This window comes from Empidonax traillii, unplaced genomic scaffold (assembly GCF_003031625.1).
Source record: "Empidonax traillii isolate 1590-97213 ecotype Southwest subspecies unplaced genomic scaffold, ASM303162v1 scaffold731:size316458, whole genome shotgun sequence".
Taxonomy (NCBI): Eukaryota; Metazoa; Chordata; class Aves; order Passeriformes; family Tyrannidae; genus Empidonax; species Empidonax traillii.
In genome coordinates, this window is record NW_020955924.1 from 109,656 (window position 1) to 137,045 (window position 27,390).

At 53.2% G+C, this 27,390-nt stretch overlaps 1 protein-coding gene across 1 annotated transcript in view; it reads left to right on the forward strand.

The window, feature by feature from the left end:
* MYO18B (myosin XVIIIB) overlaps window positions 1-27,390 on the forward strand; it is a 58,134-nt gene that overhangs the window by 25,030 nt on the left and 5,714 nt on the right. The window contains exons 24-43 of the mRNA XM_027900454.1: window positions 153-281; window positions 536-679; window positions 1,297-1,386; window positions 2,610-2,729; window positions 2,845-2,953; window positions 3,581-3,705; window positions 4,767-4,921; window positions 5,250-5,373; window positions 6,071-6,271; window positions 6,396-6,506; window positions 7,204-7,308; window positions 9,595-9,741; window positions 12,938-13,051; window positions 13,492-13,608; window positions 14,276-14,359; window positions 15,412-15,549; window positions 15,807-15,992; window positions 23,872-24,005; window positions 25,060-25,101; window positions 25,386-25,547. Of these exons, the coding sequence (XP_027756255.1) occupies window positions 153-281; window positions 536-679; window positions 1,297-1,386; window positions 2,610-2,729; window positions 2,845-2,953; window positions 3,581-3,705; window positions 4,767-4,921; window positions 5,250-5,373; window positions 6,071-6,271; window positions 6,396-6,506; window positions 7,204-7,308; window positions 9,595-9,741; window positions 12,938-13,051; window positions 13,492-13,608; window positions 14,276-14,359; window positions 15,412-15,549; window positions 15,807-15,992; window positions 23,872-24,005; window positions 25,060-25,101; window positions 25,386-25,547 (2,537 nt within the window). The remainder of the gene's footprint in view (window positions 1-152; window positions 282-535; window positions 680-1,296; window positions 1,387-2,609; window positions 2,730-2,844; window positions 2,954-3,580; window positions 3,706-4,766; window positions 4,922-5,249; window positions 5,374-6,070; window positions 6,272-6,395; window positions 6,507-7,203; window positions 7,309-9,594; window positions 9,742-12,937; window positions 13,052-13,491; window positions 13,609-14,275; window positions 14,360-15,411; window positions 15,550-15,806; window positions 15,993-23,871; window positions 24,006-25,059; window positions 25,102-25,385; window positions 25,548-27,390) is intronic.

The window sequence follows — 27,390 nt, forward strand, 5'->3', positions numbered from 1 at the left end:
ATCCATCCCTGCGGTGGGGGGAATGGGCAGCATCCCAAGGGAAGGGTTTTGAGGAATTGCACCTTGGGATGGTCGATGCTTCTCTTAAGCAGGAGGAGGGAGAGGTTTCAGTCCCTGTCCTGGGAGTGTGTAACCTCGGTACTTGCTCTCAGGTGTTCCTGAAGGCGGGGGTCATCTCCAGACTGGAGAAGCAGCGTGACAAGCTGATAGCCCAGAAGATGACCTTGCTCCAGGCTGCTTGCAAGGGCTTCCTCAGCCGCCAGAAGTTCAAGAGGTTGAAGGTACCCATCCCATTGGTTGGGGATACGTGTGCTCACACAGATCAACGCTGCTGGGATATGGCCCAGAGCATCCAAATTACAGCTCTTTTGAGCTCCTTTGAAGAGTACCCACTTTGCCCTGCCCCACGGGCAGCCAGAAGATGCCACACTGCCATCCCTTGACCTCCTCTACCACCTCATCTCTCTCCAGCCCGGTACCCCAGCCTGGTCCTTCCTGGCTGGGTGAGGGTCACTGCTCCTGTGTCTCCCCGCAGATCCAGCGCCTCGCCATCCGCTGCATCCAGAAGAACCTGGTGGTCTTCCAGGCAGTCAGGCACTGGCCCTGGTGGCAGCTGCTGAGCCACGTGCGGCCCTTGCTCAGTGTTAACCTCGCGGAAGAGCAGCTCCGTGCAAAAGAGGTGTGTACCGAGGGATGGGATGGGATGGGACAGACCTGCACTAAATTCCTAGTCGATCTTCCCTGGCATCCTGCTCCCCCTGTTGCCTGAGTGAGATTTCAACAAGATGTTTTCAGGCTGGTTCAGCTGAAATAAAAGCTGCCTAAATCCACCTGGGATCCATCAGGCCCCATCACCCGTTAACCCTTGTTTTTATCACGACTCTGCACGTTCTGCTCCTGCTCGATGTTGGACATCAAAGCAGGACAAGGCTGCCTGGAAAGGAATCACAGCCAACACTGTGCCTTTGCACCGCTCTGTGATACCTGCCAGGGCCCTGGGACGCTCCCTGGGCACGATACAGGCCTCTGGCTGTTCAGCCCAGGCTTTTGAGGTTTGCTGCTTTCTCATAAAATGTGCTCTATGCACACCCAAGCTGACATTGCCTCCGATGGAATTCATGTCAAGAGCTGTAGTCCCAGCAATTTGCAGTGAACAGCCTTCAAAATTGCCTGGTAAATTTTACTAATAAGGCAGCTATGTCTCTTCCACTTATTTTGAACAGAAAACAAGGTTTTCATAAATAAACCAAGGATGCTGGAACTCTCCGTGTATGTTTTTTTCCCAATCTTCCCTAGGAGGAGCTGGCGGCGCTGAGAAGGAAGCTGGAAAAATCTGAGCAGGCATGCAGTGAGCTCAGGCAGACTGCAGAGAGGCTGGAGAGCAAGGTACAGCCCCAAAAACCTCTGATACAGCCCCCAAAACCTTTGGGCACAGCCCCCAATGGCTCTGCCACAGCCCGGCTTGGCCAGGTTGGGAATGAAGCTGTATTGGAATGAATAGGAGCACCATTTCCACCACAGCTGGAGAAGCCATGGACAGCAGTGGGGTGGGCAGTGGGGGCTGCCAGCAATAATCTTATCTGGGGGTGGTTCTCTAAGCAGGACTACGACAGGCTTTGGTGCCTGGCTGCAGCATTTTCCAGGCTCGCATCAGCACAGATTGACCAGAGAAGCTGTGGTTGCCCCATCCCTGGAAGTGTTCAAGGCCAGGTTGGACAGGGCTTGGTCTAGTGGAAGGTGTACCTGTCCATGCACTAGATGATCTTTAAGGTCCCTCCCAACCCAAACCATTCTGGGATTCCATAATCCCATAATCGCCAGTCCTTTGTGGGTTCTGCTCTCTAATGCAAGGGCTCTTGTGTGATTGTGCCTGGGATTTTGCTGAGCACTGTGGAGAGAAGGAGCTCCCAAGGTTTCTATAAATACCCTGGGCTTGCCCGGATCACTGGGCTGCAGCGTGGCTGAGCTGGGGTCTAGGCTGCAGCTCTGGTTAGGAGTGCCAACAGCCCTGAGGGCCTGGGATCTCCTTCTCAGTGGAAAAGGGGGAAAAGATGGTTTAGTTTAAGCTCTCTGTTAAGGGGCTGGGAATGCTGAGCAAGTCGAACACCTCAGGGCAGACCCAGAAAAACACTGACTCCCGAGGGAGAAGAAACCTGTGGGGTTTGCTTACTGAGTTAAACTTGTGAGACCCCCTAAGGAGCTGCTGCCTGCAAAATATGAAGTGCCTTAAAATGCTGTCAGATGCAGAAAAAGGAGCATTAGAATCTTGTGTTTTCTGGTGGCCCTGCTGCCTCTGCAACCCCTTGCTTGGCCACCTGAGCAGGATGGACCATATGCCCCTCTGCTCTGTGAAAAATGGAATTGATTCTCTGGATTTATAATTCTCCCCTTCATTTATCTGCTTCTGGTTTCGAAGGAAATTTAATGTAATCATCTAGAACAATGGAGAAATCTGATGAGCCCTGTCTGCAGTGCAGTACAGGCAGTGTGGCACAGGTAGCCTGGCACAGGCAGCTGGATGCTGCCAAATGGGATCCTGGGCTCCCAGGGTGGTGCTGGTCAGCGCTGGTGTGCACAGCCATGCTCAGACTGACCCCCCATCCCCCCAGATCATTGACCTGACAACAGAGCTGTCGGATGAGCGGTACAAGGGCGATGTCACCTGCCAGGCCCTGGATGGGGAGCGGGCAGAGCGGCTCCGGGGTGCCCGTGAGCTGCAGGAGCTGCAGGTACGAGAGCCCTGAGCCCCTGGGCCATGCCAGCGGCAATGCCATCCTTCTGGCACAGCCTTGCTGGACCCCAGACCCACGTAGACATGCTCCCTTCCTCTTTTGGTTTCCCCAGAGTAAACATGACCAAGTGCAGAAGAAACTGGAGTCGGTGGAAAAGCAGCTGGAAGAGGCCCAACAGCTGGTCCAGCTGCGGGAGGTGAAGATAAGTGGTTCTGGAGGAGGTAGGAATGTCCCTCTGGAGGTGATGCATGCTCCAGCCATCCAGTCTGATCCATGGGGTCAGCAGGGCCATGAAGCAGAGGGCAGCGGTTTGGCCACTCTGGTCAGTGCCACTCCCCCAGTTCATGGCACCCTGATGTATTTTGGTAGCCCATCATCCCACATTGCTCATCTAGTGGGATCTGGCTTGGTCACATGCAGTGCTGGCTCTGTCATGGGGCTGGGGGTGCCAGCAGGGATTCTGCCCCAGGGTGCTCCTGGCACTTCAGAGTGTGCCTGAAATACGTATGGTGGGATGAGGAGGCTGCTAAGGCACAAGTGGGATGGGATGGGATGGGATGGGATGGGATGGGATGGGATGGGATGGGATGGGATGGGATGGGATGGGATGGGGTGGGGTAGGATGTGACAGGATGAGCACACATGCTCTGCCTAAGGCAGGGCACATGTTCCATGTGGCCTGGGGCAGCCCTGGGCACACAAAGCAGCTCTGTGCCCTATGAGCTCGGTGCTGGTGTTGGTGCCACCCAGGAGCTGTGGTGTCCTTGTGCATCCACTCCTGGCACAGCCACTGGGGCTGGTCAGGCCCAAGCACCCACCCAGCACCCCGGGGTCTCTCTCTGTGGCAGAGGACGAGTGGCAGGTGCGGTTTGACTGCGCACAGACGGAGATCGTGTTCCTGCGGAAGCGCCTGGTGCAGCTGGAGGAGCGGCTGGAGTCCGAGCTGGGCACCAGGACGGGGCTCGAGCAAAAGGCAAGTGCTGCCAGCCCAGTAGGGGATAGGGACCTCCAAGTCATGCCAGGGAGTGGGGCTGCTGCTGGAGCCAGTTGTTCTCTCCCTACTCCTGGGGCAGGCAAAGCTTTGCAGGGCTGAGGCTCAGTTTCACATCCACTTGTTGCTGCTGCTCCCACTGACCAGGGGACACCACCTGTTTTCTGCTAGATTGAGAATAAATGCCCCAAAACTTCCTTCAACCTTAAAAAATTTGCTTTTTTGGCAAAAATCACTTTGATGGCAAAATTCCACCTTGGTCAAGTGTGAGCGTGGGCAGAGAGAGGGAGCTGCGAGGTGGGGAGGCTTGATGGTGGGTCTTGGTGCTGTTCTGGGTTTGGGAGCTGGACAGGGCTGTGCTCACACCATCTGTCACACAAAGAGCTGCTGATGTAAAGAGCTGGCAGCTCCTGAGCTTTGTCCTGAAAAGCCAACGTGCTTCCTGAGCAGTGCCTGGGAGTCAGGTCACTTCCCATAGGGATGAAACAAAGAAATGAAGATTGCTCATGGTACATTAAATAGTAATAAGAAAAGCAGCTGAGTCTTAGGAGCTGGAGTAAAGCAAAGCAGCCCATTTGCTTTTAGTTAGTGTGGAATTACAGGCTTCATTAATGCAAGATTTTGCTTATTTAAAGTCATTCCTTAATGACTCCATTCCCTGATGTGTAATAGCTCTGTGTGTCTGTCCCATACACGATGAGAATCCTCGGGGGATTCTTCTCCCTCCATCCAGACACTGTTTTTTGCAGAGAAATGGGATCAGGCATTGCCCCGGGGCAGCTTCGATTATTCGGGAGAGGGGCTGGGATGCTGCAGGCGCTTGGTGGGGAGCTGCCTGGAGCCTGAGCTCTCCAGGTTCAGAGCACCTCGGTTTGTCCTTATTTAGTGAAAAATCTCGGGGTGAACCATCCCCTGGGACCGGAGTGGGGTCGAGCCCCGGGTGGGGATCTTAACCGGGTTGTGTTTGTGCCGTGGGGTCCGTGGGGTGCCTCCCCCGCGGGGTGTGTGTCCCGCGGGGTCCCATGACCCTTCCTTCCCCGCAGCTCGGCGAGGCGCGGGCGGCGTGCGAGGCGGCCAAGCAGGCGTCCCAGCAGCTGCGGCGGCGGTGCCGGCGCCTGTCCTGCGAGCTGGAGGACGCGCGGGTGCTGGCCGAGAGCCAGCAGAGCCGCAGCCACGAGCTGGAGAAGAGGCAGAAGAAGTAAGGCTGCTGGGAGTGCGTGGAGGGCTGGGGGGTGCTGGAGCAGGAGGGGCGGGGAATGAGTAAGGTGAGTAGGAGTGTCCCGGAAGGGGTGATGTTTTCGTCTGTTTTGACTGCTGGAGGTTGCACCACGCCTGGGGGTTATTTTTACATCCCGTTGGTGTGTGAGTTTATCATGGAATCGCAGACTGTTTGGGGTTGGAAGGGACCTAAAAGCTTACCTCGTGCCACTCCCCTGCCATGGGAAGGGACACCTTCAACTAGCCCAGGTTGCTCCAAACCTTGTCCACCCTGACCTAGGGAGAGGTAACTGGTGTTCCTGCTCCAGGTTTGACCTGCAATTAGCCCAGGCCCTGGGACAGTCTGCCTTTGAGAAGAGCCTCCGTGAGAAGTTGTCCCAGCAGAACAGCAGCATCCGCTGGGAGATGGGTAAACTTCAGCAGAGCTTGGAGGTAAGAAGAGTCTTCCCACTTTGCTGCTATATGCCCTGTTTTGGGAACAGCTTTGGGAGCAAAGCCATTACCTCTGCAATTAGAACAGAGGCAATCAGGAAACTTGATTCTAATTTCTTTTAGCGCAGTTCTGGGAGTCACCTGATGTGTTTAAATAACTTTCTCCTCTGCTAAAAGAAGGGCCGTTGCTATGTATAACTGATCCCCATCCCATGATTTAGCTAACCAGGCCCACCCCCATTGTCACTGAAGTCACTTGTGCTCTTCCTCACACCCCTACCCCCAGTCCCTCCTGTGGGAAGCTGCCAGTCTGTGTCCCACGGGATGGTGCTGCACCAGGTGCCACCGAGACCCTCAGATCATTGACCTGACGGTGGCAGGGGCATGGCTGTGGGGTTGGATGGAGCCTGCAGGGCTGCTGCCAGCACCCCCAAGCAGCAGGGGCTGTGGGGAACCCACAGAGGGGACACCCACAGGAGTCAGAAGGTGAGCTCAGGATCAAGAGGGAAAGGTGTGCTCAGGGCTCATGGTGGGAATAGGGCTCTCAGTGCGGGGAAGGGGCTGCCCACCACTCACTGCTGCTCCAGGGGTTTGGATGATGCTGTTGGGAGTGCTGTGGGTTCTAAGAGCAGAGTGTGAGTGTCAGGCCCCACTACTGTGTCCGGGGTCTGACCCCCTGCTCTGCCTGGCCGAGCAGCAGAAGGAGGCAGAGGTGGCCAGCCTGGCACAGCGGGCGGCCGTGCTGGCCAGCCGGGTGCAGGAGCTCAGCACCGCCAGTGCCACGGACACCAGTGCTGTGCCTGCGCTCAAGAAGCAGCTGTGGGACCTGGAGGGCAGTGCTGCTGAGCAGAGGAAGGAGCTGGAGCGACAAACGGCCGCTGTTGATCACCTGGAGCAGGTAAGGAGGGGCTGGGTGTGCCGAGGGTGTCCATCCCCGCTGGGCACATCGAGCCCAGGCCCACACCATCCCCATCCCTTCGGGGCTGAGTGTTATTACTCTGCGTCACCTCTGGGTCTTTCAGCTTCACGAAAGGTTGGAGCTGGAGATCGAGCGGATGAAGCAGATCCACCAGAAGGAGCTGGAGGACAAGGACGAGGAGCTGGAGGATGTGCGGCAGTCCTGCCAGAAGAGGGTAGGTCGCCACTGGGTGTGGGGACAATGCTGGGCTCTCCCCAGAGCTCCCTATGTGCTCAGGGCAGAGAAGGAGCTATTCCAAGGGTCTGTCCTCCTCAGAAAGTGAGCTGATTTCCCACCACCAACCCAATATGAGCCTTGGTCACATCCCAGGTGTGCAGATCATAGTTTGGGTCAGGCATGAGTCCCTGTCACACTGGAGGGGCTGTTGAGGACAGTGTGCAAGAGTCATATTTGATGCAGAACATGGACACACTGCTTATGGTAACTCCAATGTCATGCCAAGGGCACCAACTCCAGGGTTTCATATTTGGGGATAATTTACAGAAAATACCATTTCCACAAGGCCGTGAAGTCAGTGGGTGCAAACACAAATCCCAGAACGGCAGTGACTGCCCTTGGGCATATCTGAGTGTGCCTCACAGGCAGCATAGCTCAAATAGCCCATCCTGTTTCCCAAAGTCCTGTAGGCTTCTGGACCAATTCCCTTCTTCTGCACTGCCGGGGGGCAGGTGCTCCAGGGGACATGGCCCATTCCTGGTTCCCAGTGCTGGATGGAGTGGGAGACCTCAATGTACTTCCTCTCCTGGGGGGTGACAGGTCTCCACCGCGGTGGTGGTTGTACCCTGCTGGGACATGGGGCTTTTGGGGGCTGGCTGGGATCTGAGCATGGCTGGGGTTTCTCACACACACAGCTCCGGCAGCTGGAGATGCAGATGGAACAGGAGCATGAGGAGAAGCAGATGGTGCTACACGAGAAGAAGGACCTCGAAGGGCTCATTGGCACCTTGTGTGAGCAGGTAAGAGGACGGTGCCTGTCCCAGGGGCTGCTTCTTGGGCCGCGTCCTGGCTAAAAACACTGCCCATAAAAATGAGAGTGGGAATGCACAAGTGCGGACGGAGCGACAGCCTGGTTGTTGATGCGCATGCAGCTGTGCAGGATGCTCCTGTCCTTCACCTCTCCCAAATGCCATCCAGCAGTGCAGCAGTGTATGCTGCAGCAGCACTGGGATCTGGGGTCTTTGGGACCGCAGGGATCACACAGGAGCCACATGGTCCCACTAAGGACTTGCGGAGAGGAATCCTTTTGTACAGGAGAATTTCTAAGCAAGGGGAGGTGTCTGCTTTTTGCTGGTGTTTTCATGAGAGTCAAACTAGCCATGTCTAACACTGGAGTGCATCTAACTGCCTAGAAAAGCGGTTTATCCAATCCTGCTCTTTGCAGACGAATTCTATCCCAGCCACATTTATTGAGCAAATCCTTTCTCCCTCTCTGATGTGTCTGTGGCAGTGATTGAAGTGCGGGTGATGGGAAAGCACACCCAGCTGCTCTGTGCACAACCAGCAGGTGGGGGGCTGAATGCAGCCTCCTTGAGCAGCATTTATTGGCTTGGGCATCCCTTGGCATTGCCTGGAGGCCGTCACGGTGCTCTGGTGACTGAGTGAGGTCCCAACTGGCCCTTCCTTCGGGCCCGGTGCTGCTAGGGCTGAGGATGACACAACCCACTGTGTTCAGTCACCATCCCAGTGGTGCTGCACCCCAGGGCTCTCCAGAGCTCAGCCCAGAGGGTCTGTCTGATGCTTCCTGCCCACCCTCACACAGCCCTGTCCCAGTGCCACTCACCCTGGCACAGTAATTAAGCACTGTGTCCTCTGGCCATTGGCACAAGCTGGATTTCACCATTTCACCAGCCCTGGCAGTCACATGTGTTCATTAAACAGGACGAATCTGGGAGCTTTGCAGCACCGGAATGGTGGGTATATTTCAAGTAGACACAAAGTGGTCTGATGAGGCTTATCCATAACATCCCCCCGGCTCCTGGCTTAGAAAATGTTTTGGGAACTGTCACAATAAATTGTGCTGTATCAAAGCAGGGTATTATTACAACAGTCCAATGTCCTGCTTGTTTGGTGGAGGACTGAGATGGATGAGGAAGCAGCAGGAGCTCACAAGGAAAGGCACCTACTTGCCCCCGGAACTGTCCCCAGGTTCTGCCCTGGCAGCCCCCAGTCTCCCAAGGGCAGTCATGGTGTGAGGGGAAGGGGAGATGGAATTGCTGGGAATTGCTGTAGTAGGTATGAGATACAACTGCAACCTTGGCAGACCTATTAAAGGAAATTCTGCCTTTGTCACTTAAAAACCCTGGGCTGAAATGGTGGGAGGGGACAGCTGTTTCCAGCCATGGCACCAAACACCCTCTGGTTTGCAGAGGACAGTTCATTAAAAAAGGAAAAAAACAGCCAACCCAGAAAACTAATTAAGGAAATGGAGATGCCAATGATTTCTGGTTCCAGCAAATTTCAGACAGCTCTAAACCAGGCTACAAGGTCAAATCTATGCAGTTCATTTTAGCCAGTGAACAGAAAATAGGAGAAGGGGTTTGAAGCGAGAGCCGTGGAAAACAGCCTAAATGGAAAATGCTCTTATACTTCAATTAGGCTGAAATCAAATGCTGAAACCATGTCCCTGTTTATTTGGTGTTTTTCTAATTCCTTTATCCCTGTAACCATGGTTGCTCTCAGCTCAAGGGGGGAGCACAGAGGATGGGGTTTTTCAGGTGCCTCCTGCAGTTGTGTGGCCAGGCTGCCCCTCTGGGGCAGGGGTGGTCACTGGGCAGGGATGTGGCTGATGGAAAGCAGGGCTGGGCAAATGTTTTCAGAGAACAGCTTTTTGGTGGAGAAAAAAGTGGTATTTTGGTGGAATCTGCTAGTCTTAATGCTCACAAAGTGTATTTACTCCCATTCGTTTACTATGAAATTATTTTTATTTGAAAGAGGTGATGGAGTCACCATCTCTGGAGGTGACTGGATATGGCACTCAGTGCTCTGGTCTAGCTGATGAGGTGGTGATGGGTCAAAGGTTGGACTCGATGAGCCTGGAGGTCTTTTCCAACCTAAATTATTCCGTGATTCTGTGATTCTATGAAAATAGTAATATTTATACACAGATATTTAATATGTTCTTGCATCATGACCTCAGCATTATCAAAATGTTCTTACACTGACTGTGTGGGGAATGCCTTGGGGTAAGATGAGAGGTTCTGATGGAGGTGAAGGGCTCAGGACACCCTCTGTCCCCTCCCCAGATCGGCCACCGTGACTTCGACGTGGAGAAGCGGCTGCGGCGGGACCTGCGCCGGACACGTGCCCTCCTCGCTGACGTGCAGCTGCTGGTGGCGGCCCCCCCGGAGCCTGGTGCCAGCTCCCAGGAGCTGGAGCTCCTGCGCAAGCAGGTGGGGACCTTTGGGTGAGCAGGGAAACCACAAGGAATATTTCCAGCTCTCCTGCTTTGAGTCACATGCAGAGCGAGCGGTCACGGTGCCCCGCGAGCATCGCCCACCCAGGCAGGATGCGGTGCCTCACACGCTTCCCAGGGCTCCTTGGAAGGAGAACTTCCCCATAATTAAGTCAACAGTGTTTAAGTGTTTTTCCCCTTTTTCCTGTTAATTACCTTCTGTTTGGTGTTTCTCTCTGCCTCTAACGCGCTGGGTTGGGGCGGTGTTGCCATAGGGATGCTGTGAGCAGGAGCAGGGATCACAATGGATTTGCTTGTAGTTTGAGCTCAGTTACCCCATGTTGAGTGGTGCTGAGTGAGCAGCTGCTGAGCAGCTGTGTGTGCCAGCTTGTGCCCACCAGACCAGGGATAACCCCAGGGTGAGCTCAGGGTACCGCAGAGTGCCCTGCCATGGACAGGGGTCCCTCAGGGCTGTCCACCCCAGGCTGACCACGGACACGCATCCCGCAGTGCCGAGCAGGGGCTGAGCTAACGATGCTGGTCCTCCAACACCACTCAGTAATTAATCTGTACTGTACATTTCCCCTGGAAACAAACTAATCGGGAGGCATGAGTGATTCCAGCAACATCCAAATATAATTGGGATGGCAGTTCTGCATAAATAACAGCTGTGAGCAGCAGCTGTTCCCACCTGTGCCAAGGGAGAAGGGGAAGGTGAGCTCAGCCTGATGGAGCCAGCAGAGTATCCGTGTCCATGCCCATGTCTGTGCCCATGCCCATGTTCATGTCCATGCTTGTGTCCATTACATGAATATCCAGGGTAGGGGATGGCCCTGCCCAGGACAGACAGTGGGAATGGTAATTTTTGGCAGTCATGTGTTCTCTCTTATTGACCCAATGCTGTAATCCTGCACTTCATAAATCCCTCAGTGTTTCCCAAATCCCACTTTAGGGCTGGAGAGGTTGGACCACCCCTCTTTTTTGCCAGGCCCTGGTGATCTTAATAGGGCAGGGCCCTGTGCTCAGCTCCCACCCATGTGCTGTTCCAAGGGACCAGCAGCAATGCCAGGATGCTCGCTCTGCCCAGAGAGTGTAGCCATTCCCATGGTGTCCAGTCCCATCTTACTGGGGGAACGATGCATTTGGGCAAAGGAGCTGGTGAAGAGAATAAAGTCCCATGAGGAGCAGCTGACAGAGGCGGGGGTGCTTAACCTGGAGAAAAAGAGACTCAGGGGGGACCTTCTTGCTCTCTTCAACTCCCTGACAGGAGGGTGGAGCCGGGGTGGGGATCAGGCTCTTCTCCCAGGAAACAAGGGACAGGATGAGAGGATTTGGCTTCAAGCTGTGCCAGAGGAGGTTCAGGTTGGACATCAGGAGGAATTCCTTCATGGAAAGGGTTGTCAAACATTTGAAGGGGCTTCCCAGTGAGGTGGTGGAGTCCCTATCCCTGGAGGGGTTCAAGGAATGAATGGACATGGCACTCAGTGCTCTGGTCTGGGTGACAAGGTGGGGATCAGTCACAGGTTGGACTCAATGATCCCAGAGGTCTTTTCCAACCTCAGTGATCCTGTGATTTCGTGATTCTTGGTCCCTGCACAGCCCAGTCCCCACAGCAAGGCAGGCTTGGGCAGGAGGTCACTTTCTCTTTCCTTGGTCCATCCCTGACTCGGCTGCCTTGTGCTCAGAGGAGAGTGAACAGCCCTTAATTTTAACACCGAGACTCTGCATGCGTTAAAAATGCCACATGATTATTCTGTCCTTTAAATTTAAACAATTTCTAATGGTATTCATGACGACTTTCTCAAAAGCCAGTGCATCCTACCACCAGCCCACGGCCCTCCACAAGGAGAAGAGCTTTGCTAAAATGCTACACTTCCGTTAATCAAAATCCATATGGCTGGAAGTACAGCATTGTTTCTTAATAAGGCTGAGGCATCCATTTTACGCAGGTATTTAACAGATGGTGTTCACAGCAAACTAATGTTGTTCTGAAGTTCATACATTATGCATTTTTGGGGGGAATTTCAATTTATTCTTCCCAAGTGGGAAAATTCCATTACACAAAGTGAATTGGAAGCTGGTGTTTAATGAGAGGTCTTGGAGATCTGTTTCTCTCTGTTTAAAATGTGAGGAGTTTTGGTGAGGTCATGGCAGGGGAGAGGCCAGTCTGGATGCAGTTACTTCTAGAGGAGCCCCAAACTGGATGGGAAAGCCCTTGGCCATAAAACCAGGGATCAATCCAATTGGTGTCTTCAACTCATCCCAGCAAAACATAGCGGGTATTATTCTGCTGGTGGAAGAAAGTTCTTCCCTCTCTAGTGGGAGGTCTCAATGACCTCCCACAGTGGAGTGAAATGAGCCAAGGATTGCTCCAGTTAAAATCATTTGATTATTTCCCTCTTTTTGAGGGAGGCAGTTTAAAAAAGATAAGTAAACCCTGAAAAAACAGCCTGAAATGCTCAAGCTCTTGCTGTGCTGTGCAGTGGCTCCTGTTGCTCTCGGAAGCTCCTCAGGGAAACCAGGACTGGGCACAGGAAATGAGCAGTGAGCAGAGGGGCTTGGTTTTCTTTTCCATAAAGAAAAGAAAGAAACCCCAGGATCAGGGGAAGGAACTGGATGTTCAGGTACAGCCTACATAAACTCCTCCGTCCTGGCAGGGGAGAGTTTTCGGGATGATGCTGCAGCTTCCAGATGTTTGCAGCCCATTGAAGATCATTGTGATCTTAATGGCTGAGCTGTAAAACCTGAGAGCAAATTAGCATTTATAAATGTGATCTTCCATGTGTATTTGCAAATGCAATTTACACCACATGAAAAGCCCATTTGCAAACCCCGAATCATGAATTGCTCTAATCAGGAATTACATGTAATTCCCATAATTTTGCAAATTAATGATCCCAGCTCTATGTCCCAGAGGCAGAGGGTGGTTGTGCTATGGAGACCTGTCTGCCATGCTCACCAGGATGGACAGAAGTGTTGGGATCTGTGGTGAGATGTGCTGGGAGCTGTCAAGGAAGCCTTGTTTTCCCTGTCAACCAGGAGCAGACAGGCTGAAGAGCAGCACAGGTTTAGAAGGTTCAAGGTTCCATGTGTTTTACCCGGGAAAAATGCTCCAGGGAAGTGGGAATAGACATGGCCGTGTGGCACGGTGACAGCATCATCAGTGATGATTCTCCAATCCTAATTTTTCCCAGTTGGAAGAGAGTGAAGCAAAGTGTGCAGAAGCCCAGAGGAACCAGCAGACGGTGGCCCTGGAGCTGGAGAACTTGCACACAGAGATGGAGACCCTCAGCAGAAGCAAGACCCTGGTGAGTTCCTGGAGATGTGACCAGGGCAGGGGAGGTAGGAGGGCACACAGTCCCCCCTCCTTGGGTTTGGCAGCAATCAGCAGATGGTTTGCTAAATCAGCAAGTACCAGCATGTTTAGTAAATCACCTCAGCATATTTACTACATCACCAAGTATATTTACTGAATGTCCGAGCATATTTACTAAATCTCTGAGGATATCCACTAAATCACCCAGACTGTTTGGAAACAACAGCCCCCAGGTGATTTAATGGGGGGATAAAACTACTACAGTAGTCCAGCATCCCACAGTTCTGCTCTGTGGATATGCAGGAGCTCCCATTGCCTTTCTGGTGGGTTGGAGGCTGTTGGCAGCATGTCCCAGAGGACACTGCAGCCTGGGTGGTGTGGTGGGTTCCCTGTGGGATGTGTGAGCCAGTGGTCTGGTGGATCCTCCTGCAGGTGGATGAGCAGCTGTTCCAGCTGCAGCATGAGAGAGCCGACCTCCTGAAACGCATCGATGAGGACCAGGAAGACCTGAATGAGCTCATGGAAAAGCACAAGGCTCTGATCGCCCAGGTAGGAGTTGGCACAGCATCTCCCTCCCAGGGAGGGCTCTTGGAAAACCCTGAGACTGGCACAGAGCAGACTGTGGTCCCTGTGGTTGCACAGCAGGGTGGGAACCTCAGGACATGGATTCTGTGATGAGGAAGGGACAGCTCATTGCTCTGGCTTCTCTCATCTGTAGTTTGGAGTCTTTTTTCAAGAGATGTCTTTGGCTTTAGTTCCAATATTTGCGAAATCCTACAGCTTCCCCTCTGAATCCTTTTTGTATTCTTTCTTTCACCACTTTCTCATACTTTCTGTGCCATATCCAGATTCTGTCAGGCTCTCCCAAAGGATTGTACTGGGAGCTGAGGGACCCCAAGGCTCCCATAGGCACAGGGGCAGGCCAGCCAGACTGACAGTTCACATTCTGGTGCCCATGGCAGTGGTGTTATGAATCCAGGAGTCTGTATCTGAAAGGGCCCTGTGGGCAGAGATGACCTTGACAACACAGTTTCTGTCCTAATCCGCAAATATTTGTTCCAAAAATTAGGAAAGCTGCACTGAGTTGGGAGAATGAAGCTCTTACAGTCCAGGTGTAGCTCACTGTGTTGGTGGCAGGAGGTGGCATGAGCCAGGCCTGTGCTCCAATCCAGGTTCTGCTGCCACTGCTCCCATTGCCAACTTTCTCTTTCTGCAGTCGGCTACAGACATCGCTCAGATCCGGGAGCTGCAGACGCAGGTGGAGGATGTGAAGAAGGAAAAGCAGAGCCTGCAGGAGAAGGTAATTCCTGCCCAGCCTGTGGCACCCAGAACTGAGGAGTGGGAGCATCCTTGCATCTGATGACATCTGGGCCCAGCACATCATCTGTGCCAGCTGTGGATGCTGTGCTCTGGTCTGAAATGAGATCGAGTGTCTGTCTGTGTGGCACAAAGCCATTTCTCCTCTGTGATGTGGTCAGGTGCCTCTCCTCCTCCTGATGGGCTGTGAGTGCCCTCAAAAGCAGCATGGGTGCTGCAGGATGCCCACAGCCCTCGGGACAGGATGGGGCCAGGGCAGGCTGTGGGGCTCAGCTTGAGCTGGAGAAACCTTTTCGTGCCAAGATTCTTGGGATTCAGAGCCCCACTTGTCCCTCCTGAGCTGCTGGTGCTGTGGCTGGAATGGGGCTGACCCCAGTACGGGGCTGGCCCTGGGTGGACACCAGTGGGTGCTGCACTCCCTCGCCTCTGCGGCTGTGCCAACCCTCCTGTAGTGATGGATTTAATTTTAAACACATGAGTAATCCCATTAAGTTAAGTGCTTTATTGGAGCGTAGCTAAGCTGCCCAGGAATCAGAAGCAGGACTCGCTCCCTCCGAGGCGGAGCGGGTGGTGCTTTAGAGATAGGCAGGATAAAAGAAGACAAATTCCCGTAGTTCTAGGTCAAATTCAAAATCTGAACCCCAATTGTACTGGGATCACTAAAAGGGCAGTTTCCTTTGGAGATCTCAGTGTAACAGTTGAGGACACAGCTCTGCCCAGGCAGCTTTCCACACAGATTGTGAATATTTACGCCCGCTGTCCTCAAAGAGTGTGAGATGAGAAAAGCAAAGGAGACCCAGACACGTGTCACTTGCCAGCGGGTTTTTCATTCAAAAATATACGCTGGTGTCAGGCCTGTGCTATGTGGCTTTAACAGCAGGGAATCCTTTGGGAAGCGAAGGCTACGCTTTGCCATGGTGCTGTTACTTCAGGCTCACAAGAGGGCCACAGTGTGTGTGGGGCATAGGAGAGGGCCAGGGAAGTGTTTGCATGGCCAGGGGCCGGGAGGTGCCAACAGAGCCCATCCTCACCCAGTTGCAGGCAGCGCAGGCGAGAGCAGCGCAGCTGGAGCAGTGCCCGGCCGAGCGCTCCATCGTCAGCCGGCAGGAAGCCCGGATCCGCGACCTGGAGAGCCAGCTGGACTTCCAGGCTGTGCAGATGAAGCGCTTTGAGGTACCCCCTCCTCACCTTGGCTTGTAAAAGGCAGGCACAGTGATGCTGCCACCACCCCAGCTTTGGGGAAAGAAGAACCTGGGAAGGGGTGGGGAGGGACAGGTGGGAGCTGCAGACAGTCCATATGGTTCATGGCACTGCTGTTAGCTCTGTGTGCTTTGCTGTGGGGTTTATCGACAGTCAACACTGGCTTGATGCTTGTGGAGAGCTTTCTAACACCTCATCTCCACCCTTCCTTGCTTCACCTGGCACCCCAGGTGCTGGTGCTGCGCTTGCGAGACAGCATCATCAAGATGGGAGAGGAGCTGGAGAACGCGGCCGAGTCGGAGGCGCGGGAGAAGGAGAATGCCAGGTACTACCAGAGGAGGATGGAGGAGATGAAAGCTGACATGGATGAGCTGGTGCAGAGGGAGCTGGAGTCCAGCCGCCGGCGTGTGGAGCTGGTAAGGGGATGCTGCTCCTGAGGGCTCGGGCAGTCCCATGGCCATGGGGAGGGATTGCTGCTGGTGGAGGGTACCCTGTTGTGACCCCAGATTGGTCTGAGAGCCCCAGAAATGTATTTTCTGTGTGGTCCTACGTGTGCTCAAAGTTTGGGAATAGAGCTGACCCCTCTGCAGGTACACTGGATCCTGGGCTACTCCAAAGCTTGGAGGAACAGGGAATCGCTTTACATCCTTCCACAGCCCCAAACTGTTGAATCAAAGCTGTCCTTGAGGCCCCTCGTGTTCCCTTTCTCCACGCCTGGGTTGGCAGCCTGGTGGGCAGTCCCTCTGCTCCACATTTTTTTTTTTTCTGGGAGGGAGTTGGCTTTGCCTGTTCCTCTTGAAGAAATGCAGTTCAGGTGTAGACGTGGCTCTTGGGGGCATGCTTTAATGATGGCTTGGCAGTGCTGGGGGAATGGTTGAACTTGATGATCTTAGACGTATTTCTAACCTGAATGAACCTGTGATTCTAAGTTGCTCAGGTCTCTCCTGCACCCCCTCATGCTGGTTTCCCTCATGTCAGGCAGAACCACAGTGGATGGGAAGTCCCCCGTCCTCCTGCCAGTCCCACACATGACGTGTGCTGATCATGGGGCTTGGTGTGCTGGGGCTCAGGGCTCAGTGCCAGCTCCTCACAGCGCTCCTGGCTTTGCCAAACCCACCCTTCTACGCTGTGACGGTGGCTCAGATGGTGCCAACCAGCAGCTAAACCCACTCTGAGAGAGCAGAGCCTCATCTGGGCTTGGAGAGCAACAAAAATAGACTCACCTTCATTTTACAGTCCTTCACCAGCATCTCTTTTCATGTTATTTCTCCCAGTAATCCAAGGGAAAGCCTTGTTCCCGAGCAGTAATTGAAAGATATTGCAGTTCTGCTGCCAGCAGGGCCAAATCAGGAGCAGTTATCTTATCAATGATCTTTTATTTAACAATCAAGGAGATTTCACCATTTATTCCACCCCGAGGCTGCCAGCCTTCCTGAGGGGAATGGTGTGAATCATTCCCAATCCCTTGCCTGTGCCAGGGACAGGCTTTGTCCTTGCTCTGCCAGGCTGATCCCTGTGTGCTGGCACACTGAGCCCTGTGTGCTGGCACACCACTTTGGCTGCCAGGACACCCTTTCCTGGGCATGGATCGAGGTCAGAGTCATGCAGCCACCGCTGCTCTGCAGAGCCAGAAGGTGTTGGAGTGAGAGGCTCTGGGTGCCCCTGGGGTGCTGCAGGCATGCTGGGCTCCTTGAGCCACAGGGCTCCTTGATCCTGCTGCTTTCCCTGTGGGATTGAGAGAGCCATGTCAGTGGTTGCTGTGTTGACTGGGTGTTTGTTGCAGCTTTGTTGGAAGCACAGTGTTTGGAACACAGATGTGCTGGCTGTTAGGTGGGTTCTTTTCACTGTGTTTTTGGGTTTGTGCCGATATTTTGAATATTTTGCATGTTTCATACGGGGATATGAGTGATGGGTGAAGCAACATACTTGGACTTCTTAGCACTCTCCTGTTCTCCCAAATGAAGTGTTGCAGAGAGGTCTGAAAGGGATTTTAGAGGCACCTCTCTCAAATAAGACACAAAACTCTGTAAGCAGCTGAACTTGTATCTGCAGGAGGAAGGAGCCAGCAAGCCCTGCAGTGGGTGGGCTCCCCCAGGCACACCACACCATCCTGGTTTTTCCATGCTGGCTGATCAGGGTTACTGCTCCATGAGAACAGACTCCATGTGCACGGCCACACCAGAGCCAAGGACTGCTCTGACTTTCCCTGGAGCAGAGGCATCCCCCAGACTGTGTGTCCTCTTAACAGGACTTAAATAAAACATAGGGCAAAGCTGTGATCGCAGAGCCTGGCCGTGCTTGTTGGGAGCCTGGCAGGGAGCATCAATAGTTAATAGAAAGCCACTTATGGCTCTGCTCCTGCTAAATCCCCCATCAATTATAAATCCAGCGTGAATTATTCACTTGACATTACTTAAGTCATGGTCTGCACCTAACAATTTTTTTTAATTTATTTAAATACACAGTGGAGAGGTTGTGGACTTGCCATGCACTGTTGAGGTTTAAGGGGTATGTTGAAGGGACAAGTCCATTGCACAGACTGGGTTATAAATCCTGTCTTGTTTCCTGGGGTCCTAAGAGCTGCTGCCTGGATAGGTGTATGTATGATGTCTGTATACCATATACAAAATATAAGGTATTTTGTCCTCGCAGCTTCTATTTATTAATGGTCAAGGCATTGGAAAATCCCATGCCACCATCCCCACACCCCCAGCCAGGATCAGGGCGGCTATTTCCGTCTCTCCCTTGTTTTCTACCCAGCTTTGGGCAGTTGGAAGGCAGACTTGTGCCGTTCAGCAGGGAATATCCAGGGAGGAGCAGGGAAGGGAGCTGGAGAGCTGGCTGCCAGGCAGAAGGCTTTGACTCATAAATTTTGTAAGAAGAATGGATTCTGAACACTTTCCAAGTCCAGTGCCATCACAGCGAGGGAGGCTTGGTTTGTAACGAATGGTACTTGGCCCTGCTTGTCTCTGTCTTTGCTCTGATTGCACGTACAGGGTTTCCTCCCTGGATCTGCAGTTTCTATTCCCAATAAAATCTGGATCCCAGCCTGCAACAGCTCCTTGTTTCTCAGCTGCTGTGCTGACACCCAGAGCTTGACAGGCCAGACCCAGCAACCTGCTCTCCTTGGGCTGCAGCAGACACTGAGCCATGGTGAGGAGTGAGAGATGGATTTCCATCTTGGAGTTAATCCTGGGGAGCTTGAAACAAGCCCTGGTCTCTGGGCTCGTTGTGTGTGCAGATGTGCTCGTGCTTGTCCCAGTACAAGTGTCCCCTGGTGAAGCTGCAGTGCTGGGAAGGATGGAGAAGGGCTGGGACCAGGCATGAGGGCAGGGTGTGGGCGATGAGCTGCTGTCACAGCAGCTGGAACCAGCCAACGTCTGGGGTTTCCCTCCTGAGGCTGCTCGTAGGGTGGGATGGTGGTGGCTGTGCTGCCACTGACTGAACTGCCTGTTCAGCTTGGATTTCATGGGAGAAACCAATCATCTGGGGCTTCTGGGATGGGACTAGGATGAAAACTCTGGAATGGGGTCCAGCCATGGGCAGGTGCCCCTGGAGTCCCTCCTGCCTGGAGAACCGCGTGCTGCCTTGATGGGATGCCCAGGGAAAAGCAGGGGCTGATCTTGCTGGGATGAAGCCCTGGCTGGCTGAGGCACAGTCTAGGGAGACTTACTGCATCTCCTCCTGCCCCTCTGTACCCACACACAGCTCCATTAACCCTGGAGCCCCCACCCCTGGCACACCATGGTGAGGGAGGGGGTTCCAGGAACTGTCCTAAAATCAGGTTTCTTTAATGAAGCTGTGAAGTTCATCAGCATGATAAATAACTAATTTTACAGAACACTGAAGTACAGGCGTGAAGATATTCTTCACAGGTTTGGTTTTTTCCATAAAAAAAGTGAGACCTCAGTGTAAATAACCTTCTTTTGCTGGCAGATCTGTGTGTTGCAGCCCCACTATGGCCACGCTGTGTAACTCAACACAGCCTGAGCTTTAGGATATTTTTTTGTTCCTTTGCAAACTTTAAAGTGTTCTTTTTAGTGCTTCCAGTGAACTTTAGAAGCAAAGCAAAGGCTGTTTGTGCCTCCAGCTGGGAATACCACGGTCCCACCCAGGCAAACCCCCAGCTCCCAGCAGGGTCCCAGCGAGCCCTCTGATGTCTCTTCAGCCCTCAGCCCCCTCCCTGCCTGCTCCTGGGTCTTTCCAGCTGCTCTTTTCTTGAAAAGTTAATGACTTTGACGAAGTGTAACAACAATTATCATCAAAGGCAGGCAGTCCTTAGAGGTGAGGTTGGGTGATGGAGGAGCCAGGAGTGAAAACTCGGCTGTGTATGCGCTAATTAGGGCTGTTGTGATTCTGCTTTGCCTTTAAAGGAGTAAATTCCAAAGGAACCCATCAGCACTGGTGGCTGCTCACACACCAATTACCGTGTGTTGTTACCTCCCCGCTCCCCGCACCTCACTCAAACCTTCAACCACGCAAATTTTGTCACTTCAAAATCTCTGAAAACCTGCGAGTTAATGACTTAATTAAAAATAATAATGATGGATGAATACTGCAGGTGTACACTAAATTATTCAAAGAAAAGTGATCTAAATTGGACTAATTAGTTTACACTTCACTTGAGGTGGATGGGAGTGTGAAAGGGTTGTGTTGTCACAGCAGAACCACAAACAAAAATACAAGGTGGTGACAAGGACGTGGCCCTGGATGCTCTGTGGTGTCAGCCTGGGCATCCCTTAGAATCCCACAAATCATTTCCCTGCTGGTTTTGGTTATCTCCTTTTAACTTCTTTTCAAATGCTTCGGTGACAAAATTAGTTGGAAAAAAAACCTCTTAAGAAAAACGGGGTGTAGAAATCCTTTTCCAGAGAAGCAGTGAAAGCAAAGCCAGGATGAGGAGAGGCGGGAGAAGGGGAGGGAGCTGCTGACTGAGATGTCCCCTCTCTCCCTGTGTCCTCGTGGGTTGCCAGCAAGTGCCTCTTGTGCTGCCCTGGCTGCAGAGGACTTGAGCATCTCTTCCTGGCTGTTGGAAAAGTTGGATTGCAAATGGCAGGAGGAAGCTGCAATGATGTTCAGGGAGGTGGTGGAAAGAGAGGTCTCACCTGCCAGCTGTGCAGGGGCAGGGCAGGGCAGGGTGGCAGCCTACCCACATCTCCTCCTGTCCTTGCTGACTGTCCTTTCTGGTGCAGAGCCTGCTCTTGCCTTGACCTCTCCTGCTGTGGCTCTGGGTTTGGTGACAGTCCTGCTGCTGAGCTGTGTGGGTGGCGGGGTGCCACGGTGTTGGGATGCCAGAGGCTGTGTTCCTTGGCTTTCTCCTGTCTGGATTTCCATGAAGTGTCAGTGATATTTTGCCTTTACAGCAAATCTCTTCCTTTCCCGCTGTCCCTGCAGTGAGAGCGGGTGGTGCTGGGAGGGGTCAGGATGCTGCAGGGGCTTCGAGCAGGGTGAGTGCAGAGGATCTGAATGAACCACAGGGAAAAGCATCCAGCAGGCCAGACCTGCTGCTGAGCGCTCGGCTGTGTCACTCACAGTAGGAGTTAATGATTTTTGCAGTTTAGCTCATGTTGCCACTGTCCTTCCATCAGGGATGTGCAGCAGCCTCCTCCTGTGAGCCCGCGGGCGGGGTCACAAGTCCGGCTGTGAGCAGCAGCTCTGGGTGGGTTTGCTGTGTGCTGGCCATGGCCGAGCAAGCTTCTGTCTCCCTTGTCTTGGGAGAGCCTTTAATCCAGGCCCCCTGTCAGCAGGAATCAACCTCAGCCTTCTGACCTCCCAGTGGGATGGTGCTGCTGGGGTTCTGGAGTCCTGTGCTCCGGGGCAACCTGTCCACCAATGTGAATGGGAGGATCTGGTTTGGAAATGTATTCGGAACCAGGCAGGACATATATTTTATTTATTGGCTATAAAATATACATCGACCGGGGGTTCTGAGCTGGTCAGGCTGGTCCTGCTGTGCGTGACTGACTGATTTGGTTGAAGGAACCAAAGTTGCTATTGCCAACAGGGATTTGACAGCAGAGGATGCTCCTTCCAGCCTCCCGGTCAAGCTGCAGCTCTGTTTGCTCAATATTATGAGTTTTCTCAATAAACGTATTTCCCCCTTTATTTGCCCCCATTTCCTGCTCAGAGGAAACAAACGGCCAGCTCTGCTCTGCAACTCATCCTGCATGGGAAAGTCGGTGCTCAGCCCAGGGACTGTAGGAAGAGAGAAATGCTTCTTGGATTTACATTTAGATTGAAACGTGTGTCAAAGGTGTCTAACAGCTCCCTGAGTGCCAGGGGCCTGATGCTTGGACCAGCTTTGTCAGTTTGTGTTATGAAGATGGTATTTTTGCATTTGAAATTGAATTATATTGACATAATTATTCCTTTCTTTGATACATTTTAGGGTACAGAGGATAAAATGCCTCTGTGAATGAGATTTGGGCCAAGTGGGATGAGGGGTTGAGCAGTGTGAGATCTTATTAACAAATGAGTATTTTATCTTCAGGCTCACATCCAAATTGCTACTCAGGTGGCCTGTGGGCAGGGCACCCCAGGGTTACTCACAGTCCCCAACATCACCCTGCTGCCTCGTACATCCCCCTCCCAAGGCCACCAGTGTGGGTGCCACAGACTGTGGATGCCCAAGGACATCCCTGGGAGGAGCCAGGCTGGAGCCCCAGCTCAGCAGCATCAGCCCCTTGGTGGTCCCTTTTCTCCCATGGCTGTCATGCAGAAGGTAGTGAGGTTGGGAAACCCCACCAGCCACCGGGACACACTGCTTGCTGCTCCCACAACCATCCCTGGGGGATTTTGTTTATCAGTGGCTGGGGAAAGCAGGGTTGGGGTGCTAGGGGAGGGATGCTGCTGTGTGTCCGGCTGCCTCCCTGCCCATCTCTGTCAGGTTAATAAGAGCAGAACGGAAGAGAGGAATTCAATGCAGCCACTGAACTATATTTAATTTGCACCGTATCCTGGAGCCAAGGAGCAGGTTTAATAGAGGCTTTTATAAGCCCATGGAAGGGCTGAGCTCTTTATCTGGTGCTTATTTCACTGCCTGATCCTGCAGTCCCAAGTAGCTGAGCACATGCACATAGGCACCTGGAGCCTGGGGCTCTGTCCCCTTGGGCTTTTCTCCTCTCGAGGATTGGTGTTTCACTGCATGCCCCATCCTGAGCCCCTGGGGTCAGCCTCGGTGTGGGAGCATCCCCACTGCCCGCACCGTGCCATGCCACTTGGAGCAGTTCCCTTGATGAAATAAGTCCTTTCCACTTTCTGCCTGAGCCAGGAGGGAAGCAGAGGGCTCAGAAGCATAGAGTTTCAGAAAGCTTCTCAGAAACATTCAGGTTTTCACCAATACTGGTGCATTTCCAGAAGCCACTGTGATGCTGTGAGACCCGAACTGGGCTATTTCCTTGAATGTTTTGATGAACTGAGATGCTCTTCCCCTCGGGCCCGCACGTCCAGTGATTCCAGGACTTCCGTTATTTGGTGTGACAGTGTGCCAGCTCCTGCGCCGGGGCCTGTCGCAGCCGCGCTGCAGATCATCCCTCACCTTGTCACCGCCGCGATGGCGATTTCACAGCTGGCAGCTTCAATCACCGCGGATTTGTGGCTCGCGCTCCCTCGACCTCTCCCTCTGCCCTGTGGTGGCTTAGAAACAGTAGAAAGAGTCCCTTCCTGGCTGGAAGAAGTTGGAATGTGATGAACACAGGGGTGCAGTGCCGAGTTGGCGTCCTTGGTGTGCTGCTAGGCCGCCGAGCTGTGGGTGGTGCTGGGACCAGGAAGCCATGTGGGTTGTGTAAGGCTGTAGAATCCTGGAATGGTTTGGCTTGGAAGGGACCTTAAAGATCATCTTTAAGAATCATCCCAGCCATGGGCTGGGACACCTTCCACTAGACCAGTTTGCTCCAAGCGCTGTCCAAACCTGGCCTTGAACACTTCTAGGCCTGGGGCAGCCACAGCTTCTCTGGGCAACCTGTGCCAGCCCCTCCCCACCCTCATAGGAAAGAATTTCTTCCCAATATCCCATCTAACCCTGCCTTCTGTCAGTGTGAAGCCCTTTCCCCTTGTCTTGTCACTCCAGGCCCTTGTCCAGAACCCCTCCCCAGCTCTCTTGGAGCCCCTTTAGGCACTGGAAGGAGGCGAAATTTATGTTCCACAAGGCATTGCAGGTGCCACAGGGCACAGTGTGGGTGACAAGCCCTGGCAAGCACAGGGAGCACTGGGTGGGGGGAGCTTTAGCAGACACCCTGCTCGTGGTTTTGGGTGCCGTGTCGGGGTGCAGGCACTGACCCACTGCCACCTGTGCAGGAGCAGCAGCTGGCAGAGCTGGCAGAGGTGCGGCAGGTGCTGCAGGCTGACCTGGGCACCTCCATCCGGCGCATCGCAGACCTGCAGGTGGCCCTGGAGGAGCTGCGGTCCAGCGACGACAGTGATGCTGAGAGGTGAGGAATGGGGGCCTGTGGGGGCTGTGGGGGAGCTGTGGGGGGGGCTGTGGGGGCTGCAGAGGGGCAGGCTCAGCTGCTGCATGGTGGGGAAGGATGCTGTGCTGGGCACTGCCAGGATGGCTGTAACTGCCCTCACGTGTTTTTGCTGCAGCAGAACACGTGTATGAAAAAAGAACTTGGTGTTAATGGAAGGTTTAATGAAAAGGTTTCACTGTTAAAATCATCCTGTGTGGCCCAGCTTAAACTGAGCAAAAAGAGTGGGAACAGCCCCATTTGCAATGTGGGTCCCATCACTGGAAGTGGTGTGTTGCCATGCAGCAATGAGTGCCCCAGAGCTGGGTTCATTGAGTGAAAATCCTAATTTTATCAGGCACAAGAGCTGGAGGAGCCAATGGAACTGGGTGTTTGGGTAGAGGATTTCACTAGAAAAAAAATGAGGAAAAAATTCCAGTGCATTTTTCAGGTGTTATTTCTATAGCCCTCCAATTTTCCCCTCTGCTACGTGTCTAAAGAGGCATTGTGACAAATGGAGACAAAACAGATAAATGAGTTTAAAAAAATAAAAAGCAGAGGTGTGCTTGTCAGCATGCCATGAGAGGAGATTTGCTCTGTGTAGTGATTAAACCAGGGAAGGGTGAGATAGAAACCGTGAGCTCAGACGCTCGCTCCTTCTCAAAAGAAAAGTGATTTCCAGTGCAGCTGATGCACCAGCCAGAGGTGAGAAATGCTTCCCGGCGGCAATGGCAGCTGCTGCAGGAAGAGCTGTGTGTTATGTATTGGCGTGTTCTGCTCTCTGCCCTTTGCCCTGGGGTCCTGGCTCAGCCAGGGAGCAGTGAGGGGTCTCCAGCCGTTCTGGCCATGCCCTGGTCCCTGTGGCACCGCTGCTCTGGCTGTTTCGGGGGTGTTTGCTGGCTCATGCAAACCTCTGCTCTGGTCATACCAACTGCCAGAGCAGCAAATTCTGATACAGTGAGGTTTTTTCCCTCGTTATCCTTGTGTGGTGGCTTTGGGGAGGCCCCCTGAGCCACTGTTCTCCTGTTGTCCTTTGCAGTGTTCAGACGGCGCAGGAGTCGCTGTGCTCCAGGAGAGAGACGTGAGTGAGCCCAGGGAGCTGCTGCTGAGGGGCAGGAGCCTGTACCTGATTCTGCCACGGGTTATGGATTACTGACTGCTGCAGGGATGGGTTACAGACCACTGGCTGCTGCAGCCTGCATGGGCAGGGATCAGCAGTGGCGTCCAGATATCTGATGTTGTGTGCCCCATGCCCCTTTCCCTTTGAGTTCTGTCTCTCATCCCAGTGGGATGCTCTCACTCCTCTGAGCTGGTGCCTTCCCACCTGTGCCTGCGGATCTAATGGGGTCTCTCCTCTCTCCACAGGGATGCCTGCTCCAGCATTGGCTCCACACTCAGTCTGGAGCCTGCAGAGAGCATCAAGTCCTGGCCAAGTTCATCCACGGGCTGGACATCCCTGGCAGGTACCAGCATGGCAGGGAGCATTTCGGCACAGTCCATCGGCAGCCGCAGCACCCAGAGCCTGAGGTAAGGGACCCCCAACCCATCCTGTGTGCACGGGGGGTGTTGCAGGTGAACTTTCACTGGGCTCCTGCAGGACACGCAGAACAGAGCTCGGAGTTGTGGCGGGACCTGTGGAGTTTAAGGTCAAAACATCAAACCAAGGAAGGCAGTCACAGCCATGCCAGGATCAGTGAAACACTAGATGAAAGTCACTACATCAAAAACATGCTTCAAGCAGTATAATATCCCTTGATGTATTCTCTGGAGATAATTTAAAGAGGCGATGCAGCCTATTTGAGGATTTGTATGCCATATGCTCGCCGTTCCCGGCTGAGGAAGTGGGATGCGTTTCTACAGTTCTAATATCAAATATGTTAATTTTCGATGGTGATGCTCATAGGCTGTGAGGGAACTGGAGAGGGGCCCAAGCACTCACACGGCCCAACTGCCCCCACTCGGCTCCAGTGGAGACACCTCGAGGTGCCCGGGCTCAGTGGGTGCTCATGTGTCCAGCCTGAATTGGTGCCCACCAGAGGAACACCCCTACCCACACACAAACCCCATTTTACAGCCATCCCCAGCACCACCGGGTCACAGAGAAACTGGTTCTTTTTTGGTTCATGTGTGAAGCAATTGTACAGGATGAGTTTTGAAAGGCCAGTCAGGGTCTGGGGGCTGTGTCATGGAGGGAGGTGGAGGGGATGGAGGAGAGTGTCATCCCCTTGCAGGCTTGAGAGGGCAGAGGTGGAGCAGGGATGGAGTTTTGAACCCTGGGGCAGGGAGCAGAGTAGAGCTTGTATGAATCCAGAAAGCATTATCCCTGAGAGCATCACCCCACTATAGGGAAGGTGGAAAAGATGCCAACCATCTGAATTTGGGGTGGGAGGAGCTGTCAGTGCCCCTCTTTACAGCCCCTGTAGTGCCCCTGCCTGCAGGCTGGAGCTACTCCTGCCTGCAGCCCCTGGCTCAGCGTCTCTCTGATGCACTGCTTTCCCAGGGCTGGTGTACTGGGACATGCATCACTTGTTTTCCCAGATTTTGCTCCCATAACCAGGGCAGGTGCCAGGCTGAGGCTGGGCACAGCTCACTGCAGCTCCCACCTGCTCCCTGCTCATGTTCAGGTCTGTAGGTAGATCCTCCAAGCTGACAGAGTTTGGTCAGGATTGCAGAGTGCAATTTCATTAGTATTAATCTCCCTGCTCCAATTCTGGTGAGATCTGTCCCCAGGGCACCCCCAGGTCTTGTACAGGAGAATCACTATTGTCAGAATTAATGTTCTGAAGAGCGAGCCCCCCTGCAGGAAACACCTCGGGTGAGTTGGAGCAGTTTGGAGCGGTACAAGACAGAGTTTAAGAGCATTTGGGCAGGGCAAGGACCCTGTAGGGAGATCCCAGAATTATGGTCTTGGAGGTCTTTTCCAACCTAAATGATTCTGACATTCTGGGATTCTGTGATAGTCTGGCCTTTGTGAAAGGCAAATTGTCCCCAGCCCTGGCCCCAATGTGACCATCATCCTTGGTCCTAGGGGTCGTGAAGGGACATGTTGCAAATCCTGGTGTGGGAGCTGTGTTTGTCTTCAGCTAATCTAAGATGGAAATAGGAGTGAGGGTGTATGAAGTGCAAACAAACAGAGGACGAGACTGGTAAGGTAATAAAAATGAGATCAGGGAAATGAGCTCTTCCTTATTAAGATTCCTTTGTCTTACACAAGCACCCAGTAATGAAAAATGAGTCTTGCTCACGTTGGCTGCTCAGCACTACATCTGGGGTGTTTGCTGAACAAACAGCTGCCAAGAGCCAGAGGAGAGTGTGGAGGCTGCTACCGCCCATGTGGTTACAGGAGTGAGAGCTTTGATTAACAGAACCT